This window comes from Paroedura picta, chromosome 5 (assembly GCF_049243985.1).
Source record: "Paroedura picta isolate Pp20150507F chromosome 5, Ppicta_v3.0, whole genome shotgun sequence".
NCBI classification, from domain to species: Eukaryota; Metazoa; Chordata; class Lepidosauria; order Squamata; family Gekkonidae; genus Paroedura; species Paroedura picta.
Genome location: NC_135373.1, coordinates 29,088,992 through 29,116,287, shown reverse-complemented (window position 1 = coordinate 29,116,287; position 27,296 = coordinate 29,088,992). Strand labels below are relative to the sequence as shown.

Below are 27,296 nucleotides of genomic sequence, written 5' to 3'. Positions count from 1 at the left end.
AGCAGTAATATCAGGGCTCTCTCAGCCTCACCCACCTCACAGGGTGTCTGTTGTGGGGAGAGGAAAGGGAAGGAGACTGTAAGCCACTTTGAGACTCTTTCAGGTAAAGAAAAGCGGCATATAAGAACCAACTCTTCTTCTATAATAGACGGCCAGGCCATTTTGGTTTCTGCTTTTAGAAATTCAGTCCAACTTGCACTTACAAGAAACAGGCTGCCTTTCGGGTAACACAAAGCACCTTTTTCCAGAAGAAGGGATGTGTACTGGCTGTTTTTACACGGGGGGGCTGATAATACCCACAGGACCAGCAATCAAGAGTAACACCCTCGTGGCTTATCCAGGAATAGGAGCACAAATTGCTTTATTTTTTCCTCCAGTTGTTAGATTTCGGAGTCAGACATTCACATCGTGATTCTAGCATAATAATTCAAGAATTGTAACACTTGGGCAGATCAGAGGATTGTTGGGGTAGGCCAGGACAGTGGAACGCACATGTATCTGGGAGACGGTCCCATTCTGAGCAAATGTGCCGAGAATCTGTTTGCAAAAATAGGTCGCTGGGGGAAAAAGATAATATTTCTGGGAGGCGCGTCCCCATTCCAAAAGGCTGCTCCAGAGGGTACATGCTTAGGACTTGGATCCACTGTTACTTCCACTAATCGTTTCCTGGATCCAGCTGGCATATCTGCTGATACTGGTGTAGACAGCTGGCAGGTTTGGTTGGCCACAAGGGTTCCCACCCAAAGACACAATGCCCTGAAGGATACCATCACAGATCAGTGGCCCACCGGAGTCCCCCTGTTAGGAGAAGATCATAAAAGGCCGTATTAGGGGATGCTGTGATTCTCCCCTCTCCCTTTGGTTTTCCCAACCGTTGCCACCATTTAGACGTAGCTCTGCCCTGGAAGCTTCTCAAGTGTGGGTATTGTGCTACGGTCAAAGCTGCTGTTGGAATGTGCAAGATTTGTAGTGTGCATGATTGAACAAAATATGGAGCATGCCCTATAGCAGAGGCATTGGAGATGTATAATTAGCATATTTAGATCAGGAACTTCCTGATATTTTTCAAATCTGAGTCTGAATTGGCTCAATTGGAGACTTCCTGCTCCTTTGAGCATACCTCTTCCTGCTTGCCTCCAGAGTAGACGATAACAGTTAGACAGTTAGTTAGGTCTCTCCTCTATATACAAAATTGTTCTCTTAACAATAAAACTGTTTTCTTCTTTAAATGGTCTGGTGCTCTGCAACTTTTTGTATATGTAAACTCTGGAAATAGCCTCTGTGTCTCTGCATCCTCTGTGGAATATGCAAGTAGAAGGATTAAGTGCACACAGCTGGGGTATGGAATAAAATGGGCATGTCCTTGCCCCCTACTTGCCCCTTTCTCCAAAAATATAGGCCCATAGTGAACCTGCACCCATATTTGTTGCTGGAAGAATCTGGGGAGCTGAAAGCTACTGCACATACACCAGATAGGTGGGAAATTGACAGGCTTGGTCTGAATCAACACTGGGGACTGTCAGCACTAACATCAGGGAGGTTTTGGTCCCATTTATCGCTCAACTAGAGTTCCCTGCTTGGTGGAGGAGTCATCCCACCAGATGAACGTGTTGGCCTAGTTTGTCTTCTGTCATTTTATGAAAACACGCAGCGTCCTGCATGCAAGGGGAAAGCTCCTTACCCGACATGAGTCTTTGCCTCCTTCAAGGATCCCGGCACAAAGAATATTCTCGGGCACGATGCATGGAAATTTATCCTCACACAATTCCGTTTCCAGGATCGTAATGTTAACGCAGTGAGGCACACTGGGAAAGGTTTCTGAAAAGAGCAAAGTTAGCCATGATTGTCTAGCAGTGGGTTCCCTATCCTTTAAAAATTATGTAGGCACTCTTGAGATTTTGAGATGAGGCGGGGAGTGCCATTCCAAAATGGGTGCCACAGAAGGAGGAGCTGAGCCCAAAATGGCTGCTCTAGAAGGCAAACCCTAACACAGTGGTTCTCAACCTGGGGGTCAGGACCCCTTTGGGGGTCGAACGACCCTTTCACAAGGGTTGCGGCAGGACAAGCAGCTTGGCCGGGGGGGGTGCCATCCATACAACAGCCTTGCGGGGTAGATCAAGGTAGAGCGTCTGTCTGCAGCAGCGGAAAAGAGCGAGATCCGCATGGTGGGACAAGAGGCAGAACTGAACTGAGAAACCCAGGGGGAAAAAACCCAATTTATATACAATCAGGAACAATGGATCTTCACGCCATTGGTCAGTATGGGTTTAATTTCTGTGAAAGAACCCCGGCATGGTTGGGTTGAGAACCACTGCCATAGCACAATACACGGGGGAAATAAAAAGAAGGAAAGGCCAAGAGGAGGGAGGAAAGAGACCATTAAGAAGGAAAGTCTGACGGGAAAATAGACCTACGCAGGGATAACACAGTTACTTACCAGTTCTCATCCTGTAGCAGCTGCAGCTACTATTGTGGTGGGAAAGCCTTTCGTTTGAAGGAGGGCAGCCACTTACAAGCTGCAACTTACACTGACCCTGCCCACGTTCTGCAAACCTCAGTGTGTGCCCCTGGGCACTGTGTTGGGGAACCCTGGTCTAGTAGACGCTTAAGGAGGATCTGCTTTGCTGGGAGAGCGTGCTTTCCATTCCGTTCCCCCCTTTTTAAGAAAAAAGCCTAAATGTGTTTCACCATGTAGACAAAGTATCCGCCATGGTTTCCCCTGCTGTGTGAGGGCTTTCTCAAGTTCTGCATCTTCCCTGTGCTCCCAGGAGCACTGACTTCATGGTACAGTTTGTCACTCCTACAAGCTTCCCTGATTCTGACTCCATGCTCTGCTTGCGCACTCTTGCCAGTGAGCTTTGTGGCCCTAGCATTCCGGATGTGAGTCTCGGGATTTTGTAGTTTTCCCATAAAAGACCACAGTCATCCCTCCTCACCAGTTCAGACTAGCGATGCCCCTGCTTTTAGGCCCATCCCCTCGCCTCCAAATTAAACCCCCCAAGGGAAGAATGCTGGGATTTAACATGATGTACTTGTGTGATCCAGAAGTGACAAAAGCAGGTTGGGGACCTTAAGGGGGCAACGATCTGGTTTGAGGGCAAAAAACTATGGTAAAAGCTAATCGCACCATAGAGTTTTTGCCCAAAAGCCAAAGCATCCCCACCCATCCCATATTCCTTACATGCCTACATCACTTCCAGGTCACATAGATATGCTGCGTTAATTTCTCGTGATCCTCTACATTCCTGGTAAGTGCACCCCCTGCAGGCAGCTCCAAGGCCAGCGCCAGACCAAAGATCAATTTGGGTTTGGGGAAATGCTGGGCCTTGCTGGAGCGGGTGCTCCCTGTGGGTTGCATCCACCCAACTTTTGTTTGCTCACTCTCACTCTGTCCCCCTCCATAGAGCTTTTGACCATGCACCTTCCATAGTCCCCAGGACAGGAGACCCCATCATCCACTTTTTATAACCGGAGAACCGAGCGGGATTCAGCCCCGGGGCTCACCGTCAGGGCTTGTGACTGCACCCCAACCCATCACGGTGCAAGATGTCCCCAAATCGGGAGGGCTGGTGGCGTAGTTGATGGGGGCGACATGATCCGTAAGGATGGCAGGCGTGTTCAGTTTTATCAGCATGATGTCATTTTTACATTCATCTTTACAGTCAGAGTTGCTGTCGAATAAAATGGTTTCTGTGCTGATCCTCATTTGTTCGTGCCCAGACGACTCTTCCAAGTCATGCTCTCCGAGCCGGATCACGATGTCACCGCTGGGAGAAAAAACAGCACAGATCTCAAATGAGAGCCCCTTGAAGCAAAGCTTTGATTAGCCAGCTGATTTATGCTCTATTTCAGGGTCCCCAGCCTTAATTACAAATAAATACATTTGTTGTACATAAAATCCGAAGCCTTTTCCTTATATATCTGTACCTTTCCTCTTTTTTCATTATACTAGGGGCCAAGCCCGTTGCATCCAGGAATACAACAGGCACTAGATTGGCGGAGGGGGTGGAAGAACTCTGTGGATGGCCTCTCCCTCCCCTCAGGACCTGGAATGGCTGCAGGCTGGAGGCCCCAGGGAAGGGAACTCACCGGCAGGGACAGCTCTCATGCAGCAGGGATTTGCAGCCTCGGAGGGAAGTGGAAGGAGGAGGGGGGTGGTCAGGGGTGGGGGACAGAAGGTAATTGGCTGGACAGACAGACAGCCGGTTGGAGGAGGTGGCACTCAGGGGCGGGACAGCCGCCCTGAGTGGATGTTAAGCGTTGAGTGGCACTTAAGCCATGAGACATGCTCCTCCTCCAAGACCTTACCAGAAATATACTATGTGGAACAGATTGCCTGTCAGAGTGGACAAACGGCGCACCTGTGGGAAAAGTCAGAATGGAACTTATGGCACTTCTTTACGCTCCATACTGTGTTCACCAGAAATATTGCCCAGGGTCTGAAAGAGAATCCTAAATCGGTCCCCTCATCGCCCTCACCCATCCCTCCTTACCTCTTACAGCAGTGAGCCGCAGTGACTACCCAGTTTAAGTCGATCAAAATTCCAGCACAATAGGGCGTGGTGAAATGGTACAGCAGCACGAGCCAGGGGTGTGCATTCTGGGCACATTCAGAGCCTCCAATGATCCGATTGCGGGACGGAGAGACTGTAACATAAATGGGCAAAGCTTCCCCAGAAACTGGGATGGATGCCAAAGACTTGAAAAATAGCAGCACCTGCCAATCACTCTGCAAAATAACCGGCATTTTCGTTGTTTTATGCTAGAGCAGGGATAGTCAACCTGTGGTCCTCCAGATGTTCATGGACTACAATTCCCATGAGCCCCTGCCAGCATTTGCTGGCAGGGGCTCATGGGGATTGTAGTCCACGAACATCTGGAGGACCACAGGTTGACTACCTCTGTGCTAGAGGACACCTAAAAGATACGGCAGCCATGGCTTTCCTGGGTATACTTGGTCTTTAAAAGCCAACGAATATAATATCTTCATTTCAGAAGTGAGAATGAAGTTCAAACTCTTGCGCTGAATTCATGTCACAGAATCATAAATATTTATTTTATTTATTTATTTATTTTATTATATTTATATACCGCCCTCCCTGATGGCTCAGGGCGGTTTACACAGGAACAAAGAACAATACATAAAACAGTCTATAAACAAGTGAATACCTTACAATAATACTACTAACACACTGAACTCTGTTTTTACAACTGCCCCTCAAATATTGCATTCATTCAGTGCATGCAGATTCCCGGACAAAAAGAACGGGAACAAAAGAGACACTTTTCTATGGCTGACAGCATTGCACCTATGGATGCTACACGTGCACGGTTATTCAGCAACCTTTAAGCTCCCACATCGGAGACACTGGACAAAACACCTCCAAACCACATACAGGATTCGACAAGCACACCTTACCGGAAGGTAACAGCAATCCCAGTAAAATGAACAGCAATCGGCTTAGGTCCATAGCAGAAATTTTGCCTGGTGGTGTGTCCATACACTGTAGACTAGAGGGTAAACTGGCCCAAGGGATTAGGAAAACAAGATAAAAACAGGACCAGCACTGTTTGGCTTGCAAAAGGTCAGCACGCAGGTGTCCGGAAGGTTCCACGTTCTCACCAAGCCACAGCTGGCAAAGAGAGATTAGGTTGGGTTGGTAATTTGAATGGAAGCAGATCCAGCTTCTTCTTGAAGGGAGAAGCACCCTGGGACTAATATGATCTATGAAGGACATCTAGAAGTTTTGCAGGGGGGTTAACAGGATGAAGGAGCAGACTTGAAATAATCAGATCTTTCAACAGGTGCCTTCCCATCAGAGGGCCCTGTGGATGCCATTATGGTGCCCATTAAATGTTTTTCTTTTCATGGGCAAGCCCAGGTGGGCCTTTTGCTCAGCAGGGCTTCTGATTGGCTGTGCAGATTTTTACAAGAAGTTGCTTTGACAGCAGCTGATCCCACAGCAACAGCATTTCATGGCATGGCTGAACGTAAGCAGTTGTGCAGGCAAGAAAATATTTTTAAATGTAGCATCAGCCTGAAATCTTGAAGAGCTATGCACAACCTCGCTCTGTGTAATTGGGGGGTTGGCTCCGGCTCCTACGGCAGCCATTTTGTGGTTGGCCCCACCTTTTTTGGCAGCCATTTTGTGGTTGCACCTACCACCCTGTGTCAGAATTTCAAAACAGCTCACAAGCTGAAAATGTTTTGACAGCCCTGGTCTACTTGGACAGTGAAAATCACTGGGTGAGATATGGAGCGTACCCAGTAGGGCTGGTTCCAGGCTTGGGGGGCGGGGGGATCTGGTGGGTCTCCTATTAGCAGGTGATATGGGTTGCCAAATCTAGTTTCGGGGGCTCTTGGAGATTTGGGGATGAAACCAAGGGAGGACAGGAACTTCAAAGGGGTACAATGTCATAGAGTCCAGCTTCCAAAGCATAACTTTTCTCCAGGGGAACTGATCTTTGGAGATGAGCTATAAATCAGGGGATCCCCAGGTACCACTTAGACCCTGGCATCCCCACTGGCAATCTTACCCCCACCGGCTTGCTCCACCTGGGCTCACAACAGCCCTTTCCCAGAGAGTGCAGAGTTGTGCATGTGCCAGGACGTGCCACCTCCAAGGGTGCATGAAACACTGCACTACTGTGCACCACTGGTAGATCTTCTCCAGGGGCACTGGGCAATGTGTCCAACTGGCACAAGTGGCATTGGTCAAATGTTCGGAAGCAGAGGGTGAAATGCCATGTGGGCAGGGCAGAAAGTGGGCCCAGGACCTTTGGGTCCTGCCACCCAGCATCCTAGTTTTCTTTCAAATAATAAATGGATAATAATAAACATGCACTAGTCTAACAGAGTTTGGGCTCATTTGGACACCACAGGTCCTTTCACCAGTCTATCAACCTATAAGCCTTACCACATTGGAGAATCCAACCAAAGCTGCAGCTCACCTGAGAAGAGAGAAAAAACTGGATGCAAGCTCAACAGGCAGGAACATCTTCAGGTCATCACCTGCCAAGCCAACCGTTTGGTGATCTCGGATTCATAAAACGTCGTTGACAGCCCGGGGGAAGGCTTCCTGCAGAGCCTCAAGAGGATCGCATGTTGTGTCTAAATGGCGAAGATTGGTAAAAAATAATTTCCCCAATGCCCAAGAGACACAGATATCCTATAAAGTCACAAGATAACAATGACTAACAGACGCATGATGTTCAAGTTAGAGATGTGGCTGCTGATACAGTCGGAGATGTCAAATCGTGATCCAGACCCTCATCTCTTGACACCAAGAATCTCTTGCTGGATATTATAATTTTGGATTAAAAGAAAATTATTAGGAACATAGAGAACCTTAAATATTCTGCCCATTTCAGAGGGAGACCCTGTAGACCCCTTCCAAGTCTATGATTCTGTGACTTAATTTAAGTTGAGGCCAGTCATGCTGGGCATGGAATTGGGGTCATCGTGGGTGGGCAGGGGGTTGTGAATTTCCTGCATTCTGCAGGGGGTTGGACTAGATGACCCTGCAGAACCCATCCAACTCTATGATTCTGTGACTTAATTTATCCCTTTATTTTCACTTCAGTGGAGACCCAAAGCAGCTTCCATCATTCTCCTCTCCTCCATTTTATCCTCACAGCAACCCAATGAGGTCGGTTAGACTGAGAGCATCTGCCCAAGGTCACCCAAGGTCACTCAGTAAGTTTCCAGGGCAGAGCAGGGGTATGAACTTTGGTCTCCCAGATCCTAGCTGAACACTCTGCCCACTGCACTGCACTGCAGTCTCTCTCTGTGGAACCTTGTACTTACAGCAGTGACATACCTTGCCAATTTGGCACCTGGGGCAGGTGATGAAGGGGAGGAAGACCACAAGGCGCCCTTGGCTGCATGCCATGGCCAATGGGGGGAGACGGCAGCAGCTGTGGGCAACTGGTCACCACTACTGCCATTCCCTGGACCAGGGGAGACAGGCATGGCTTCTGACACACTTCTTGCCAACCTTCCCACACACACCTCACCCCAATTGCCTCAGCTTCCAAGTTCTGGGATGGGATCCTGGCTACCTCGCTACAGTCCCATTCACGTGCTGCTAAGCCCTGTTGCCTGCTGCGGCCCCATGGCTCCTCTCCCAGGGCGCTTGGGATGGGTCGAGGGCCACCCTTCAGTCAAGAAACCAGGAGCGAAGTAGGTCTTAAGCACCATCATTTTCAGCTGTGCAGACCAAACTGTGATGAAGGGGACTGGAGAATGAGCTTCCTGTTTAAAAAAAACAAACATCTCACCTCTAAAAACAGGAAGAGAGAAGGTTCTTGTGGTTAAGAATTTTTCTGATTTTTTTTTCAACCTACTGTTGGTCTAATTACAAATTGTGAATTTCTCCTGAGAACAGTGGTGGAAAGTTATCTTAAGAAATGTATGCCGGTAAACTGCTTATCCATATGTTTTTAAATAGCAGGCATAGTTTATTTCTACACTATTCTTTGCTAACCTAATTTTGTACATTTCTTTTACCCTCATCACATTTTCTAAACATTATGTATACTAACCTCACTTGATACATACTTGTTTTCGGCGACTACTGCATTATTATAAATCTAAATAAGTAAACCTCTTTTCGTTGTAATCCAATGAAATTTAAGATGGCGAAGGAAGGAAGGAAGGAGGAAGGGAGGGAGGGAGGGAGGGAGGGAGGGAGGGAGGAAGGAAGGAAGGAAGGAAGGATAATTGATGAAAGAATAGAACAGTGGAAGGAAGGAAGGAAGGAAGGAAGGAAGGAAGGAAGGAAGGAAGGAAGGATAATTGATGAAAGAAGAGAACAGTGGAAGGAAGGAAGGAAGGAAGGAAGGAAGGAAGGAAGGAAGGAAGGAAGGAAGGAAGGAAGGAAGGAAGGAAGACGAGAAACTGACGACGGCACTCTTTCATTCCAATGATGTAGAAATCAAGGTCAAAACGAATCCATGGGCAGGTTACCCGTTTCCGTACAACTTCCTCAGTGATTTCTTTTACATCACAAGATTTCCTTTCATCACAAAGGTTTTCACATTCAGTTAACGTGGGGATCTAGTGGTCTCAGCCTACACATCGGGGGGCACAAGGCTCATTGGCTCTGCTGCAGCTTGTGCTTGGATCCCGCCCTGCCCCTGGCTGCCCCTGCATCACCAAACTCTGCACATGCCCTGGATGCCTCACCCTGGATGTACCACTTACTTATAGTGGAATCCTAAGAATATCTTCTTGGGAATAAGCCCCACCTAAATAGCCTCTTGTGGCACAGAGTGGTAAGGCAGCAGACATGCAGTCTGAAAGCTCTGCCCATGAGGCTGGGAGTTCAATCCCAGCAGCCGGCTCAAGGTTGACTCAGCCTTCCATCCTCCCGAGGTCGGTAAAATGAGTACCCAGATTGCTGCTGGGGGGTAAACGGTAATGAGTGGGGAAGGCACTGGCAAACCACCCCGTATTGAGTCTGCCAAGAAAACGCTGGAGGGCGTCACCCCAAGAGTCAGACATGACCCGGTGCTTGCACAGGGGATACCTTTACCTTTAAATAGCTTGAAGTAAGAGTCTCGACAGATCTGATCAGTATTGAGTTATTGTAACTGCGGTGTGTTTTCTTTTCGATACCAAATTTGGTGTGTTTGTGTAGAATAAATGGATTAATGTTAATCTTCAGCTTCTTTTTCCCTCCAAGTTTTCCTTCTTTAGGACTTGAGTTTCCCAGATCTCATTCCTGTTGTACAGAGCATCTCAGCGAATGATGGCAAAACACAATTCAATGGCAATACCTTTTGGAGAAAAAAAAAACAAAACATTTCAAACACATAAAACCAAAAGAACCAGTGTTATTCTATGACTTCTGGGGGATTTTAATGTCTCTTGGATATCATTATATAACCTCTAGATTTGATTGATATTTATCCATTACAATGGAGCAAGATTTTGAGGCTACGTATGAAGTAAGTGAGAGCTTTATAGGTTGGCGTTAGAGAATGAAATATCAAGTTCAGGTGAATCCAGCTCTCCTGTCCTCTGCAGTTTCTCCAGCATTAAGGCTTAAACTGGAGTAACGCTACACACAATTGCCCCAGAAGTGTACTGCAAGCTTGTTACTCTCAGTTTTATGAATTGTTAGAGCAGTCCTAATGCCGTGACCCTTTAATACAGTTCCTCATGTTGGGGTGACCCCCAACCATCAAATTATGCAAGTGTTCTTCCACAGAAATTAAAACCTCATGATATAAATTGTTTTTTTTTTCTGGGGTTTCTCAGTTCAGTTCTGCCTCTTATCTCACCATGCCGATCTTGCTCTTTTCCGCTGCACCAGACAGATGAATGCTCTATCTCGATCTACCCCGCAAAGCTGTTGTGTGGATGGCGCCAGCCCGGCTAAGCTGCTTGCCCTGCCACGACCCGTGTGAAAGGGTCGTTCGACCCCCAAAGGGGTCCCAACCCCCAGGTTGAGAACCGCTGTGTTAGATAAACAACTTGATGGTGGTTTATCTCAGTGGTTTCCTCAGGTTGAAGAGCTCTTAAGGATCAAGCTGGAGGAGGTGGAAAATGTCATCAAGTTGCAACCAACTTTCAAGGCTCAGCGGTGGTTTGCCATTGCTGTCATCTGGCTAACATCCCTGTACTTTTTTGGTGGTCTCCCATCCAAATGCTAAACAGGGCTGATCCTGCTTAGCTTCTCAGATCTGATGAGATTGGGCTTGCCTGGACCATTTAGGGTAGAGGCACTTCTTGGAAATCTGGTCTTTATTATCACGAACAATCAACATGCCGTGCAAAGTGAAGTTCTATGTTCATTAGATAGTATTAATCAGTTCCTCTGCACACTTTGGCTTTCTTCTTTGGAGCCAGCGTGGTGTAGTGGTTGAGAGCAGCAGCTTCTAATCTGGCTAGCCGGGTTTGATTCCCCACTTCTCCTCCAAATGAAGCCAGCTGGTGACCTTGGGCCAATCACAGTTCTCTTAGAACTGTTCTCACAGAGCCGTTCCCTCAGAGCTGTCCCAGCCTCTCCTACTTCACAGGGTGTCTGTTGTGAGGAGAGGAAGGGAATGGTGTTTCTAAGTCGCTTTTGGATTCTTTTGGGTCGTGAAAAACAGATTTAAAAAAAAACAGCTTTTTCTTCTCTTCTAGAAGGCGCTGGTCCAGATGAACATCTAGCTCTATTTATCTCTCCCCAGTGCTGCTTGACTAAGCCAGGCGTGGGAAGGTGAGAACCTGCTACCCACTGGATACCTGTGTGCTGACCTTTGGGTGCAAACAAAGAAGTATCCACAAATGCGGAGCCAATTTCTTTTTCACTGGGTTGGTTTATGGCTGATCCTGTTCATGACTTTCACGTAGGGGATACATCGCCAGGCAGATTTGCTGCTCTGGAACTCATCAGATAACTAGGGATTTTCTTGTTGAAGGTGAAGCCAACCTGATCTTGGGACTTGCTAGGGTTGCCAGCCTCCTATTTTCTTCTCCTATTTCAGTTCCAAAATTCATACAGAAGACTTGCCAAAACACGCACTGGTTGAACACCGTTTTCTCACAAGTAATAGTGGCAAAGCTGACGAAAATAAACATAATTATATCATCAATAAGACAGATACATCTCTAATTTGTATCTACTAGCATATTTAAATATCATTGTATACCTCTGATTATTTACGAACCATTTCAAATAGATGCTAACAGCATTCAAATAATTAACAAAAAGTTAAGGCTTCCCTAAACATCACATTTCAACAGAGAAACCCCATCAACCCCAAAACCTCTGTTTTAATCTTCTAATTGCAAAAGCAAGCAAGCAAGCAATTATTTCATCCTTGTTTCTGGGGTTCCTTGTTTACACAGTAGACTCAGCCCACATGTTTCATCCAGCCCTCCCGTGAACTAAGATCATCCAGTAGTTTAAATATACACAATGTAACATCTAACTAATCTTCTTAATGTGACATTAAGTCAATTACAGGATTCAAACCTTTGGGATGTAAGTCATGTGACTTAAGCATGAAAAAAGCTTCATGTTGTAGCAATATCCTGGGAATATGAGTTTTGTAGTTTTTATACTGTTCAATGTGTTGTAATGTAGACCAAAGTAATGGAAATAATCTAATCTGCATTTAGTTTAGCTATATATATATCCCCCCCTTCAAGGATCGCTGCCTTGTTGTGGCAAGGGGGCTTGCGTAGTTCAGTGAAGCTATGAGCTATGCCGTGCAGGGCCACCCAAGACGGACAGGTCATAGCTGAGAGCTCTGACAAAAGGTGATCCACTGGAGAAGGAAATGGCAAACCACTCCAGTATCTTTGCCATGAAAACTCTATGGACAGTTCCAATAGGCATAACGATATGACGCCGGAAGATGAGCCCCTCAGGTCGGAAGGTGTCCAATATGCTACTGGGGATGAGCAGACGGCTAGTACGAGTAGCGCCAGAATGAATGAAGCGGCTGGGCCAAAGCCGAAAGGACGCTCAGTTGTGGAAGTAACTGGTGGCGAAAAGACAGTCCGATGCTGTAAAGATTTTTATTCCATAGGAACCTGGAACGTCAGATCCATGAATCAAGGCAAGCTGGACGTGGTTAAACAAGAAATGAGAAGACTGAACATCGACATTTTAGGAATCAGTGAACTAAAATGGACAGGAATGGGTGAATTTAATTCAGATGACCATCAGGTATACTACTGTGGACAAGAATCTTGCAGAAGAAATGGAGTAGCCTTCATAATCAATAAGAGAGTAGGAAAAGCAGTCTTGGGATACAATCCCCAAAATGACAGAATGATCTCAGTTCGAATCCAAGGCAAACCATTCAACATCACAGTGATCCAGGTCTACGCCCCAACCACTGCTGCTGAAGAGGATGAAGTTGATCAGTTCTATGAAGTCCTACAACACCTTCTAGAAGCAACGCCCAAAAATTATGTGCTTATCATCATGGGGGATTGGAATGCTAAAGTAGGAAGCCAAAAGATAACCGGGATAACAGGCAAGTTTGGCCTTGGAGTACAAAATGAAGCAGGGCACAGGCTGGTAGAATTTTGTCAAGAGAATACAATGGTCATAGCAAACACTCTTTTCCAGCAACCCAAGAGACGACTCTACACATGGACATCACCTGACGGTCAACACAGAAATCAGATTGACTATGTGCTCTGCAGCCAAAGATGGAAAAGTTCTATCCAGTCAATAAAAACAAGACCAGGAGCTGATTGTGGTTCAGATCATGAGCTTCTTGTTGCAAAATTTAGGCTTAAATTGAAGAAAGTAGGGAAAAGCACTAGACCACTCAGGTATGAACTAAATCATATCCCTGACGAATACACAGTGGAGGTGACAAATAGATTTAAGGAATTAGATCTGATAGACAGAGTGCCTGAAGAACTATGGACGGAGGTTCGCAACATTGTACAAGAGGTAGCAACTAAAACCATCCCAAAGAAAAAGAAATGCAAGAAATCAAAATGGCTGTCTGAGGAAGCTTTACAAATAGCTAAGGAGAGAAGGGAAGTGAAAGGCAAGGGAGAAAGAGAAAGATACACCCAATTGAATGCAGAATTCCAGAGAAAAGCTAGAAGAGATAAGAATGCCTTCTTAAATGAACAGTGCAAACAAATAGAAGAAAACAATAGAATGGGGAGGACCAGAGATCTTTTCAAGAAAATTGGAGATATGAAGAGAACGTTTCATGCAAAGATGGGTATGATAAGGGACCAAAATGGTAGGGACCTCACAGAAGCAGAAGAGATCAAACAAAGGTGGCAAAATTATACAGAAGAACTATACAAGAGCGAGCTTAACATCCCTGATGACCACAATGGGGTAGTTACTGATCTGGAGCCAGACATCCTGGAATGTGAAGTCAAATGGGCCTTAGGAAGTCTGAGCAACAATAAAGCTAGTGGTAGTGACAGCATTCCAGTTGAACTATTCAAAATCTTAAAGGATGATGCAGTAAAAGTGCTACACTCAATATGCCAGCAAATTTGGAAAACTCAACAATGGCCACAGGATTGGAAAAGGTCAGTTTACATTCCAATCCCAAAGAAGGGCAATGCCAAAGAATGTTCAAACTACCGCACCATCGCACTAATTTCTCATGCTAGCAAAGTTATGCTCAAAATCCTACAAGCTAGGCTCCAGCAATATGTGGACCGAGAACTTCCAGAAGTACAGGCAGGATTTCGAAGAGGCAGAGGAACTAGAGATCAAATTGCCAACATACGCTGGATCATGGAGAAAGCTAGGGAGTACCAGAAGAACGTCTACTTCTGCTTCATTGACTATGCTAAAGCCTTTGATTGTGTGGAGCACAACAAATTGTGGCAAGTTCTTAAAGAGATGGGAATACCAGAACATCTTATTTGTCTCTTGAGAAATTTATATGCAGGTCAAGAAGCAACAGTGAGAACTGAACATGGAATCACTGACTGGTTCAAAATTGAGAAAGGAGTTCGGCAAGGCTGTATACTGTCGCCTTGCCTATTTAACTTGTATGCAGAGCACATCATGAGAAATGCGGGATTAGAGGAGTCACAAATTGGGATCAAGATTGCAGGGAGAAATATCAACAACCTCAGATATGCAGATGATACCACTCTAATGGCAGAAAGTGAAGAGGAACTAAAGAGCCTGTTGATGTGGGTGAAGGAGGAGAGTGCCAAAGTTGGCTTGAAACTCAACATCAAGAAAACAAAGATCATGGCATCCGGCCCTCTCAATTCCTGGCAAATAGAAGGGGAAGAAATGGAGATAGTGACAGATTTTATTTTCCTGGGCTCCAAGATCACTGCAGATGGGGACTGCAGCAAAGAAATTAAAAGACGCTTGATCCTGGGGAGGAAAGCTATGGCAAATCTAGACAGCATCCTAAAAAGCAGAGACATCACCCTGCCAACAAAAGTGCATTTAGTCAAGGCTATGGTCTTCCCAGTTGCAATGTATGGCTGCGAAAGTTGGACCATAAGGAAGGCCGAGCGTCAAAGAATTGAGGCTTTTGAACTCTGGTGCTGGAGAAGACTCTTGCGAGTCCCTTGGACTGCAAGGCGAACAAACCGGTCAGTCCTAGAGGAGATCAGCCCTGACTGCTCTTTAGAAGGCCAGATCCTGAAGATGAAACTCAAATATTTTGGCCACCTCATGAGAAGGAAGGACTCCCTGGAGAAGAGCCTAATGCTGGGAGAGATCGAGGGCAAAAGAAGAAGGGGACGACAGAGAATGAGGTGGATGGATGGAGTCACTGAAGCAGTAGGTGCAAACTTAAATGGACTCCGGGGAATGGTAGAGGACAGGAAGGCCTGGAGGATCATTGTCCATGGGGTCGTGATGGGTCGGACACGACTTCGCACATAACAACAACAACAAATATATATATCCACTGTTCCCTTGGGGGACCAAGCCTTCATGGTAACTACATCTATTTTGATGCCTGGTCCCCTGAGAGAACAGTAGCTAAACTACTATTTGAATTTTATGTGTCCCTATTGTATACAAGGAAAGAGTTAAGTGTTTGGAAACAAAACCTGAAGAGGAAGGGCTCTTTGCCAAAAGTGCTATTGAAAAGGACTGGTGTATCTTGGCATTCTGTCAGATAATGGAATAAAAGAAAAACAAACGAACAAAAAGGAACTGTTCAATTGTTACTTTGCCTTGTTTAGGTTCTATGTGTTAATTGCTTAACCTCCAGGTGTTATCTCACAAGTTTTATTGCTCTCCAGATAACAAATACTAGTTTTCCCTGAGAAAATGGCTTGTTTCTATCTGCCAAGAGAAGCAAAGCACCAGGTTGCTTAAAAGCATAAAATAGTTTTATTAAAGAAAACAACTATGTATATAAAGAGGCGAGAAGAGAGTTGGACTCTATGATGGCCTTATATCTTCAGGCAGCCCCTTACCTCTCCAAACCTTGCCCTCTCTAGGCTCTGCTCCCCACTTTCCAATTCAGAGCTGGCAACCCAAGATGAAATATCCCATGTGAACATGAATGTCTAATAGTTGAGCACTATGTGTATGTGTTTGCCGGTAGGGGGGGGAAGGCCCTCAACTCTCAAAGGCACACTCATCTTTATTTTAATGGTTGGGGTTAAACCTGCTGTAAAAGCGGGCTAGAAGCAGGTAGCACTCCCCCACACACACTGGCAAACATCTTGGAAGCTGTTTAGGGTGGGAAATGAGGCACCTCTCTCTGTTCTCTGAAGGACAGTGAGAGCAGCAGGATGATTAGTTATCAATATGAAAATATTCCCAGGATGTATCCTGAAACTGGAAGGATACTAGTGGTGTTGTTATTGTCTCTTTTGAGTCTGTTGTCTAACAGGTTTTCTGTAGACTGTAATGTGGTATTATTATGTGATGTAATTTAGAATCTAACTCTCTGGTCTCAGGACAGGATAACAAACTCAGCATGGCTTCAAGTGGGTAACCCCATTGATCTGAAGCAGCACACCAAAACGCCAGTCTAAGATCATCTTTAAAACCAACAAAGATTTATTCAGTGCATGAGCTTTCAAATGCATGCAGCATGCACTCAAAAGCTCACACTTTGAATAAATCTGTGTTGGTCTTAAAAGTGCTCTCGGACTTGCATTTTGTTGTTCAGCATGAATTGTGGCTTACGGGGCTGCTTCCGTGCTTGGCTGGAGACAATGGGGCTAGCGAGTCATCTCTCTTGATTACTTCTTTTCACAAATGGTAGTGTCTGCCATTAATCACTAACCTTAACATTTTTATGCCCCCAATGTAATTGATCCCGAAGAATTGGTTTTGTTACTCTAGCAAAGTGTTATCTGATCTTTATTATCATGCTGCATGTCCGCCTTCTTGATGCTTACTTATTTGCCACTAACTGACTCTCTCCTTATATCCGCGTGCTCTTATGGTCCCTGTTCCATTGCCTGAGGAAGCTTTGCCTGCCCAAGAAAGCTCACGCCTTGAATAAATCTTTTGTTGGTCATGGAGGTGCCAGACCGGACACAAAAAAAATGCCCTTATTCAAGGCGTGAGCTTTCTTGGGCAGGCAAAGCTTCCTCAGACCCCCACTGAGGCTATCAAGTGCACTTGATAGAAAGCCCCGCCTGGCCAGAGACGCTCCGTCCCTTGGCACCTCTATGGTAAGCCACGCTCTCTGCGCTGAACGGGAAAAACAGGCCGGAAGTGCCTGTAATGGACGGATAGGGGGCCTGTGCCCGCCCCTTCCGGCGCCGCTCTTCGCCGCTGCTTCAGTTCCGCTCTAGGGGTGAAAGTGACTTTGAGGCCGGGGCTCGACCGTCGTCGCTGCGGTGAGGGGCGGCCGGGCCTGGGGAGGCGGGAAGGGAGCTCCGCGGCGGCCTCCCCTGATTTTGGCCGGCCTAGTCTGGCTCTGAGCCCCGCCCGGGAGAGGACGGCTCGTGGGAAACGCCCGGCTGCGGAGCCCGAAATTATCTCGCCCCTTCTGCGTGCTTCCGGGGGGAGGGGGGCGTTTTGTGGGCGTGGCGGGGCGCATGCGGGGTGCCAGCCTGCAGGGGGACCTGGGGAGCCCCAGGCTGCAAAATTAGGGTCCCTTGGAGCAGGGATAGTCAACCTGTGGTCCTCCAGATGTTCATGGACTACATTTCCCATGAGCCCCTGCCAGCAAATGCTGTGGTATTTAAGCAATGGCTGGACAGATCCATATCATGGATGCTTTAGGATGATCATGTATTGAGCGTTGGACTAGATGGGTTGACATGTCTGCTGTATGGCATACTGCTCAGGAAGTTTTCAAGAGTTACCCACAGCACGGGTTGGCTGTGTTTCAGACCAATGTATATGATGCTGAATGGATTCCTAATAAAGGGTGGGGGTGATAGTAACTATTGTAATACAGTAGTGTTTTTATAGTACTTCTCCATGTTCATGTCACGTACATAACCACTGGGATGCTAACATCAGCCCTGTAAGATAGACCAGTATTATCCTCGTGTAGCAGGATACTATCTGACAGTGAGACAGGTGAGCTTGCCAATGTGAGGAATTTTTAACAAGTATCCTGTTTGTTCTTGATGTACTGCACCAGCACCCTTATTTATGTATACCTAATTTTTGGTTGGTGGCGTGTTTTGTGAGAAGGGAGAAGATCCTGGGCTTAATCCTGCAAAATAATGTCTATACCTTCAACATGTAGGCTTCTGATCTTTGGAGCCCTTTTAGATGGTTGAGGCCGGGCGATGGTCCCAGAGTTACCACCAGGGGATCCCCTAGATAGAACCAATGAGATCAGGACCCTCACTTCTATTGAAAGAGCTCCAGACTGCAAGCTGGACAGGGGAAGAGATGGGGGTTTAATTTTATTGAATTGCCATCTTTTATTTCTTGGGGTTTTAAGGGTTGTTGTTTTATTCTTTTATTGTAAACTGCCACGAGTCTTTGAGAGAGGTGGTATATAACTTAAAACATAAATAAATAAATCAGTACCCATTAACTTAAAAGGTTTGTGCATCTATCTTGGTACTGACTTCTTAGCTGGGGTGTAGCTTTTTCAGATCAGACCTTTTTGCTATCCAGTTGCCAGGAATGTAAACACCCCTAGGAAACATGATTCCTTAGGACAGGGGTAGTCAACCTGTGGTCCTCCAGATGTCCATGGACTACAATCCCCATGAGCCCCTGCCAGCAAACACTGGTAGGGGCTCATGGGAATTGTAGTCCATGGACATCTGGAGGACCACAGGTTGACTACCCCTGCCTTAGGAAGTGGGTTTATCTTGTGATGGCTGAGCTGTGTGTTTGCTTGATTTTTTCTTTAATGAACTTTGTGTATCTTTTCAGGAAATAGAAAATGGCTGAAACCATTCGGGAGAAGCTGGAAAACTACACAACAGCACCCTTTGATAGCAGATTCCCCAACCAAAACCAAACACGCAATTGCTGGCAGAACTACCTTGGTGGGTGTATAGTTAGTGATGTGTGAATCTGGGCATTTGCATTCTTGCTCTTTAGTTTCTTATTCCTACTGTTGCTTTTGAATTTCAGATTGTCGTAGGGCAAAGAAACCGTCTTTTTTTTTTCCTGTAAAAAAGTTCTAAACGGTTGCCTTATAAGGATGCTTGTGCAAGTTTTTTTTAAAAAGCCGGGATTGGACCTTTCTAGAACCCGAAGGTAAAATGTGACAGGGAATGCACACAGTAGGGAAATGTATGTTCAGACTGCAAGTGTCTCTATTGCAAATCGGCAAGAAAATGTTTAAAGACGGTCCTGCTCCCAGATCTTCCCAGAATGTCCTGATCCAGGTGCCCCTACCATGTGATGTATGGCTGGTGGTTGTAAAGGATAGGACCACGGGATCGATTGAAACTTGATTCCGATACAAGATCAGCTCCTAGCAATCAGCAAATGTTAAAAAAGCATACAATGCAACAAACATAAATCATTGACTGAGGAGGACAAGAAAAGTAAAACCCTCCTCAAGCAGACAGGCAGAGTTACTGGGATGCAAGAAGTCGCATAGCCTGCACACCTGTAGGCAAAATTTGACAGCTTTGTGGGCTATTTCCTGAGAGGAGTTTGCAAGGAGAAGAGAGAAAAGAATTGTTCAGATGTTACCAGTGTAAATGACCGAATTCGAGCACTAAACTGTTGTCGAATATCGTTACAGAATGTGCAATGTGACTGGAGGTCCTCAATGGGCTCTACTTTCCCCGTACAACATGGACAGTGCAGCTGAGGGAGTCAGATAATTTGGAATTCAAACCTATAGTTGTGTTGTTAAGCGTACAACACAGGCACCCTCACTGGGAGAGCCAGCTTGGTGTAGTGGTTAGGAGTGCAGACTTCTAATCTGGCCCGCTCCCCCACATGCAACCAGCTGGGTGACTTTGGGCTGGCCACAGCACTAATAAAGCTGTTCTGACTGAGCAGTGATATCAGGGCTCTCTCAACCTCACCCACCTCACAAGGTGTCTGTTTTGGGGAGAGGAAAGGGAAGGAGACTGTAAGCTGCTTTGAGGCTCCTTCTGGTAGAGAAAAGCGGCCTATAAGAACCAACTCTTCTAATCTGGCATTCAAACCTACAGCTGTATTAAGCACTGGGAACTCAAGTGGCACCAGGCTGCTCCCTTGTGGTTACAAAATGTTTGTCTCTGCAGATTTCCATCGCTGTGAAAAAGCCATGGCAGCCAAGGGAGAAGATCCTTACGTCTGCCAGTGGTACAAAAGGGTGTACAAGTCCCTCTGCCCCATTTCTTGGGTAGGTAATTAAAACCAGGCTTGCGGTTAGTAAGCTGGGGGAGTGTGAGAAGGGGTGGTAAGGGAGGGAACTGATAAAAATTGAGGCAAGTTATGCTGTGGCATAGTCTGGGGTTCTGCATCTTTTGGGTTTGAAATAAGAGGAGTTTCTTTGCCTGCGTTGTGTGGAATCCATCGCTATACAGAGAATGCAACCTTTGGGCTAGGCCTGTTTATGCATTTTCTTAAAGGTAACCTGCTTATTTGCTCAGATGATCTGGTGAAAAATATTCTTAGTCTTCATATAGATGGACCACTCTGTCTGGGTTGGAGATGGGCTGTCTTCTTGGTGTGTGGGGGGCAACAGTGGGAGAGCTCCTGGAGTTTTGGCCCTGCTGGTGGACCTCCTGATGGCACCTGGGTTTGGGCCGCTGTGGGACCCTGTGTTGCACTGGATGGGCCCATTGGCCTGATCCAACATGGCTTCTCTTGCCTCACGTAGGCTAGGGGTCCCCAATGTGCTGTGTTTGGGTGCCATGGCACCCACCAAGTGTTTTTAGACCATGGACAATTGGGGGGGGGGCTTCTGATTGGCTGTGCAAAGCAAAAGGTATCCTGTTAAAGCAGCGCTTCTGTCACCAACATTGGAGAGTTATGCCTGACCTCATTTCCTAATACTTTGTGGTTGGCCCTGCCCTCCTGTGACAGCCATTTTGTTCTTGCTCCCATCACCCTTTGCCAGGATTCCAAATGTGTTCAAAAAAGGTTAGGGACCCTTGATTTAGACCCTTCTGTTACATGTGCTGGAGACGAATACTGCTAATACCATGGACAGCCAAAGTGACCAACAAGACAATTTTAGAGAGGAGCAAACCAACTATGTCACTAAAAGGCAAGATATTACAGCAAAGCTCACTTACTTTGGACACATCATGCGATCAGATTCGTTAGAAAAATCGTGAATGCTTGGCATGGTCAGCGGCAAAACGAAACGTGGCCGTCAAAGGATCCACTGGCTCGACACGATCAAAGCCGACACAGGGATGACCATGAGCCACTGAAAGGAGTCGGTCATTGACAGACACGAATGGAGAAAACTTTCCTATAGAATCGCTGAGGGTCGGACACAGCTGAACAGATAACATCGTCATCAGTTACATGTGCAAAAGAAAGAGCGATAAATAGGCCTGACGGAGAGCACACATACGACCTGTGCTTTCCCACCTGCATTGGCTCTAGATTGAGGGCTAGATCAGATTCAGGGTTTTGGTCCTCACCTTCAAAGCCCTAACTCAGGGGTAGTCAACCTGTGGTCCTCCAGATGTTCATGGACTACAATTCCCATGAGCAAACGCTGGCAGGGGCTCATGGGAATTGTAGTCCATGAACATCTGGAGGACCACAGGTTGACCACCCCTGCCCTAACTGGTCTGGCACCTTCGTATTTACAGGGTCGCCTCTTCCATTGTCCCTCAAAGGATGTTATGTTCTGGCAAACAGAATCTGCTTAGGATTCCCCGTCCCAAGGAAGTTAAATTGCCTTGGCCCCAGCCAGGTGGAATGCTCTGCTAAATTAGGCCAGGGCTCTGCAGGACCTGAAACAGTTCCGCAGGGCCAGCAAGACAGAGCTGTTCCATCAGGCCTGTGATTGAGGCCTAGAAATAACTTTAGAATTTGCTGGCCTCCCTGCCTGTAACCCATCCAACTAAACATCTCCAGAATGAATGTATTGTCTCTTCCTCCTTTTTTTCCTAGTTGGGGAAGGAGGCGGTTGGAAACCGGTTTAGTTATTTTAAATTTAATTATTAATTTAAAAAAATGTTAAGCCTAATATTTCATGTTTCTTTTTTATGTATTTTCATCATCCTTTGGTAAGCTGCCTTGCGCTTCTGGGGAAGGGCAGGGTATAACGGCAATAAATAAATAATTAAGGGGAAAATAGAGGAACATTTGTGGAGCCAATGAAAGGTAGGGCAGGACTTCTTTCATGATCTGTCTTGTACACGGTGGAACCTTCTGCAGGCCTCCTGCCTGCATGGGGTCCTGTGCTTTAAAAAAAACCTCCAGAATCATAGAGTTGGGAGGGACCTCCAGGGTCATCTAGTTCAACCTCCTGCACAATGCAGGAACTCTCAACTACCTGCCTACCCACAGGGACCCCAATTTCATGCCTAAGTGATCCCTCCACCAAAAATCTCCAGAATGGCCTGGAGACAATACCATCCCACAGCGACAATTAGCAATTCCCTGGGTATGCAAGGAAGGGCCACAAGAGACAAACACTGGCCCATCCCTTCCTGCCCACCCATTTACAACCTGCCTGAGTTAATAAAATCATCATTTCTGTCAGATGACTATCGAGCCTCTGCTTAAAAACGTGCAAAGATGTAGAACCCACCACCTCCCGAGGAAGCCTGTTCTGCTGAGGAGCCGTTCTAACTGTCAGGAACTTCTTCCGGGACTTAGTTGAGGGCATGATTGGCAGAAACCGGAATGTTTTAACCGTGTATATGTTTTTAATTCCAGCCACTTGGCCTCTAAATAATTCCCACCGATCACTCCTCTGACTCCCCGGAATTGCTGGTCTCTTTCAGGTCACCACCTGGGACGAACGCATAGCAGAGGGGACTTTCCAAGGCAAGATCTGAGTGTCTCGTGCCTGCCAGACCGTTCTCCTCAGGTGGTTGCAGCACCGCTGAGTCCCCTCCGTGGGGTGACTCTGAATGATTGCCTGAAGTACATAGCCTTTCTGGCTCCTGTCTGTCTTCGATGTCCAGCATTATGTGATGGCACAGAGTGTTGGGCCTTGCAAATTCTCATTAAAAGGATAAAACCTGTCCTAATGTCACTTTATAGTTGGGTTGACCGATGAGCCATTCTTCTTTGAGCTTTCACCTGTGACATGTTCCCAGGGGGTGGTGTGCTTCTTACTTCAATGGTCAATGGTGCACTTTGCTTGCCCAGTAGCGATTACTGCTCGTTGCCTTCCCCCTGAATAGGGCTGGCGCCGGCATGCCATCACATGGGGCAGTTGCTGGGGCTTCTGCCAGGGCCAATCCAGCCCCCCCACAACATACCACTTCCTGGCCTTTTCACCTGTGAATTTGCGGCCACCTGTGCATCCGGCTGCACACGCTACCCTGTGCCATCAGGCCGTGCAGATGGCTGTGAGCATGCTGGGTGGGCAGGGAGGAAGCACAGAAAGGTAGTGAGATCCACTGGTCAGTGGACATGACGAAGGCCTATGTGAAATCTCTGCCCAGGCCCCCATCCCCAAAATCTGGAACCTGCTTGTCCTCAAATACGCAGTTTGGAAAGACTTTGTATAAAAAACATCAGTTTCGGAAGCTGTGACATCTGCAACAGGGATATCTTGCAGCTGATGGCGACTAGCATCGTTGTTAGGAGTTACTAGTTAGCAAAGGAAAGTTGGAGACATTGAGGAATGACAGGAAAGGTTTACAAAAGGCTGCATGGGGATAGAGAAGGGAGAGAAAAGGACTTTTCTCCATTTCTCACAACACAAGGTCTCCTGGGGGCTCAATGAAATTGATTAGTAGGCTTAGAACAGAAAAAAAGAAGGCCGTTCTTCACCCAAAAGATCATTGACACATGGAATTCACTGTCATAGAAAGCGGCAGCAGCTACAAACATGCACATCTTCAAGAGGGGATTGGGTAAACAGATAGCGTAAGGCAGGGGTAGTCAACCTGTGGTCTTCCAGATGTTCATGGGCTATAATTCCCATGAGACCCTGCCAGCAAATGCCCACGAACATCTGGAGGACCACAGGTTGACTACCCAGGGCGCAAGGGTTCATGAGTGGCTCTTAGCCAGAAGGTGTAGATGGAATACTCGGTCTGGGGCACTGATGCTTTGCATTCTTGGTGCTTGGGGGACAACAGTGGAAGCGCTCCTGGAGTTCTGGCCCTCTCGGTGGACTTCCTGATGGCCACCTGGGTTTTCGGCAGTGTGTGACACACAGTGTTGGTCTGGATGGGCCATTGGCCTGATCCAAGGTGGCTTCCCTTATGTTTTCATGACTGCTTCTAAAATCACTCCTGGGCCCTTAACACCCGGCCTTCTCATCTGTCGTATTGGTATGCAGGGAAACGGCATAGAGGCTGAGGCTAGGGTACAATAAGGAATTGGGTGCTAATCCAGCACTGCTGTTTACAGAGTAAAAGAATGGGACATCTTTGATTATATTCTGATGCAGGACAGTTATTGGAGGAGGCAAAACGGAAGCTCTCGTGTATAGAGACTGCCATCAAGTCAGAGCCAACTAACAGCAACTTCATGTGGTTTTAAAGGCAGAGAAACAGAGGTCCACTTCTGCGTAGCAACCCTGGATTTGCTTGGTGGTCTCCCATCCAACTAATTAGGATTGACCCTGCTTAAGTTACATGTTCTGGTGAGATTGGGGTTATCCTGGGCCATCTAGATCAAAGCTACTGAGGTTAATTTTTCTAAAGTCGGTTTGGAGGAAGAGAGCCAGTTTGGTGTAGCGGTTAGGAGTGCGGACTTCTAATCTGGCGAGCTCGGTTTGATTTCCCGCTTCTCCACATGCAGCCAGTTGGGTGACCTTGGGCTCGCCACAGCACTGATAAAGCTGTTCTGACTGAACAGTAATATCAGGGTTCTCTCAGCCTCACCCACCTCACAAGATGTCTGTTGTGGGGAGAGGAAAGGGAAGGTGACTGTAAGCCGCTTTGAGACTCCTTCGGATAGAGAAATGTGGCGTATAAGGACCAACTCTTCTTCTTCAGTAATATCAGGGCTCCCTCACAGGGTGTCTGTTGTGAGGAGAAGAGAGGGAAGGTGGTTGTAAGCCGCTTTGAGACTCCTTTGGGTAGAGAAAAGTATCATGTAAGAACCAACTCTTCTTCTTCAGTAATATTAGGGCGCTCTCAGTCTCACTTCCCTCACAGGGTGTGTGTTGTGGGGAGAGGAAAGGGAAGGTGAATGTAAGCTGCATTGAGACTTCTTCTGATAGAGAAAAGCGGCATATAAGAACCAGCTCCTCCTCCTCTTTCTTCCTCATATCAACCACTCCTCATGTCACCCACCCCAATTTGGAGGGCAGTGGCTGTGCTACAATTTAAGCCTCATCCAGGTGGCTCCCAGATATAGAGCAGAAATGATGCTCCTATCCACTTTAATGTCAAGTGTGCCTAGGAAGACTGGGCCCTGCACACAGTCAATGTAGACATCAAGATGTAAATCCAATAGTGAGATAGGGATCGAATCAAAACAAAATGAAAAACAGAGAGGACAGAACGAGGCCTGAGACCCACATGTCAAAACTCTGCTAGTCCTCCGTGCCTGTCATATGTCCTTTCCACCCACCCTTGCAGTTTGGTGTGTGGATGCTAAGAAATTTCTTAAAGATGCCTGCACCACTGCTCAGCTATAGTTCCTGTGGAGAAAGGAGCGACTGTAATTCCCTGCCTGCAGTGGAGACTTCTATTTATTATTTCTCTTAGTTTCTTACAGTCTGCCTTTCTCACATGGACAAGTCAGATTACGCAGAGCGATCGCGCCAAGACAGCCAAAAGGATGGGCGGTTCGATGACTATAGCAATTGGCAGAACTAACCAGAAGTCTAAATAGCAGAACAGAAGAAAAGCAGAAGCATTTAATGTGACACATGCAGGGGTAGTCAAACTGCGGCCCTCTAGACGTCCATGGACTACAATTCCCATGAGCTCATGGGAATTGTAGTCCATGGACATCTGGAGGGCCGCAGTTTGACTACCCCTGCGCAAAATTCCCTGATAGGATCCCTGGTTCAGCAAGCTATACAGAGTATCGACCACAGCCTCAGGGAGGCATTCCCTACAAGCAGCTCAGCTGAGACCTGCCTGCCAGCATCTCCACCGCCACCTATTAATCATTTATTTGTTTGTATGTATGTATGTATGTGTGTGTGTGTGTGTGTGTGTGTGTGTGTGTGTGTGTTTGTTTGTTTGTTTATTTATTTATATTTATATACTGCCTAGAGCCTCTTGTGGCGCAGAGTGGTAAGGCAGCTGCCTGAAAGCTTTGCCCATGAGGTTGAGAGTTCGATCCCAGCAGCCGGCTCAAGGTTGACTCAGCCTTCCATCCTTCCGAGGTCGGTAAAATGAGTACCCAGCTTGCTTGCTGGGGGGTAAACGGTAATGACTGGGGAAGGCACTGGCAAACCACCCCGTATTGAGTCTGCCATGAAAACGCTAGAGGGCGTCACCCCAAGGGTCAGACATGACTCGGTGCTTGCACAGGGGATACCTTTATCTTTACCTTATATACTGCCCTCCCCTGAAGGCTCAGGGCGGTTTACAGGGAACTGGAAACAGATACAGATAACATGAGGACAACAGCAATAACAGTGCAACACCAATAACCCGAACATGGTAACAACAATATGATAGAACTGCAAAGGAGCCTCAGCTCAACTCTTACTGGGACCCAGTGGGCTAGGCAGATTAGTGATGGTTGTAATAGGAGGGGGGGGGGCTGAGTGCTTGGAAGCGATGGTCCGGGTCGACCTCAACCAATTGGAAGCAATGGTCTGGGTCGACCTCAACCAAATGCCTGGAGGAGCTCCCTTTTGCAGGCCCTGCGGAACTCTTTGGGTTCTGTCAGGGCCCTAATCTCTGGGAGCTCGTTCCACCGGGTGGGGGCCAGAATGGAGAAAGTTCTGGCCCTAGTAGAGGTCAAGCGGGCTTCTTTGGGGTCAGGGACCACCAGGAGGTTGGAGGTGGTCATCAGGTGGTCTTTCACTCAACAATCTGAGACTCACTTTACGTTTCATAAAATAATACTCGTTCTTTTTCAAAACATACAAGTACACAATAAGAGTTTCGCTGTACTGTGCTGCCAGCTCTAGATTGGGAAACAGCTGGTGATTTGTGGGGGGGGGAAGCCTGGAGAAGGGGGAGGTTGGATCGGGATTTCAGCAGGGTACCTGCCATAGAGTCCTCTTCTCCAAAGCAGCTGGTTTCTCCAGGGCAAATCTGGAAATAGGCTAGCTGGAAACCGGGAGGTTGGCAAGTCCTAATGCAGAGACGCTGCGCCCGGTAGTTCCCGGTGCTTCGAGCACCCCCTGGCGGAGCACAGTTCCCAAGCGGACCGCCCTGCAGC

At 47.0% G+C, this 27,296-nt stretch overlaps 2 protein-coding genes across 2 annotated transcripts; one reads left to right on the top strand and one right to left on the bottom strand.

The window, feature by feature from the left end:
* Positions 1 to 120: 120 nt before the first annotated feature.
* On the bottom strand, positions 121 to 7,055 carry LOC143837312 (beta-fibrinogenase brevinase-like). The gene is made up of 6 exons (XM_077336961.1): positions 6,952 to 7,055; positions 5,420 to 5,633; positions 4,494 to 4,647; positions 3,505 to 3,767; positions 1,682 to 1,818; positions 121 to 798 (listed from the first exon to the last, which is right to left on the bottom strand). The coding sequence occupies exons 2-6, from the start codon at positions 5,499 to 5,501 to the stop codon at positions 628 to 630; spliced, it is 807 nt and encodes a 268-aa protein (XP_077193076.1). The 5' UTR covers positions 5,502 to 5,633; positions 6,952 to 7,055; the 3' UTR covers positions 121 to 627.
* Positions 7,056 to 17,116: 10,061 nt separating this feature from the next.
* Positions 17,117 to 23,008, top strand: COX6B1 (cytochrome c oxidase subunit 6B1). The gene is made up of 4 exons (XM_077336957.1): positions 17,117 to 17,269; positions 18,777 to 18,892; positions 20,093 to 20,193; positions 22,766 to 23,008. The coding sequence occupies exons 2-4, from the start codon at positions 18,787 to 18,789 to the stop codon at positions 22,817 to 22,819; spliced, it is 261 nt and encodes an 86-aa protein (XP_077193072.1). The 5' UTR covers positions 17,117 to 17,269; positions 18,777 to 18,786; the 3' UTR covers positions 22,820 to 23,008.
* The last annotated feature ends 4,288 nt before the right edge of the window (positions 23,009 to 27,296 follow it).

Excerpts from the sequence above, each read along its gene's own strand:
- COX6B1 (XM_077336957.1), top strand. The coding sequence starts at position 18,787 with ATGGCTGAAACCATTCGGGAGAAGCTGGAAAACTACACAACAGCACCC. Across the intron at positions 18,893-20,092 it reads TTGCTGGCAGAACTACCTTG|ATTTCCATCGCTGTGAAAAA; the intron begins GTGGGTGTATAG and ends TTGTCTCTGCAG. Across the intron at positions 20,194-22,765 it reads CCCTCTGCCCCATTTCTTGG|GTCACCACCTGGGACGAACG; the intron begins GTAGGTAATTAA and ends GGTCTCTTTCAG.
- LOC143837312 (XM_077336961.1), bottom strand. The coding sequence starts at position 5,501 with ATGGACACACCACCAGGCAAAATTTCTGCTATGGACCTAAGCCGATTG. Across the intron at positions 4,648-5,419 it reads GGGATTGCTGTTACCTTCCG|TCTCTCCGTCCCGCAATCGG; the intron begins GTAAGGTGTGCT and ends TTTATGTTACAG. Across the intron at positions 1,819-3,504 it reads TGCAGTCACAAGCCCTGACG|AAACCTTTCCCAGTGTGCCT; the intron begins GTGAGCCCCGGG and ends TGCTCTTTTCAG.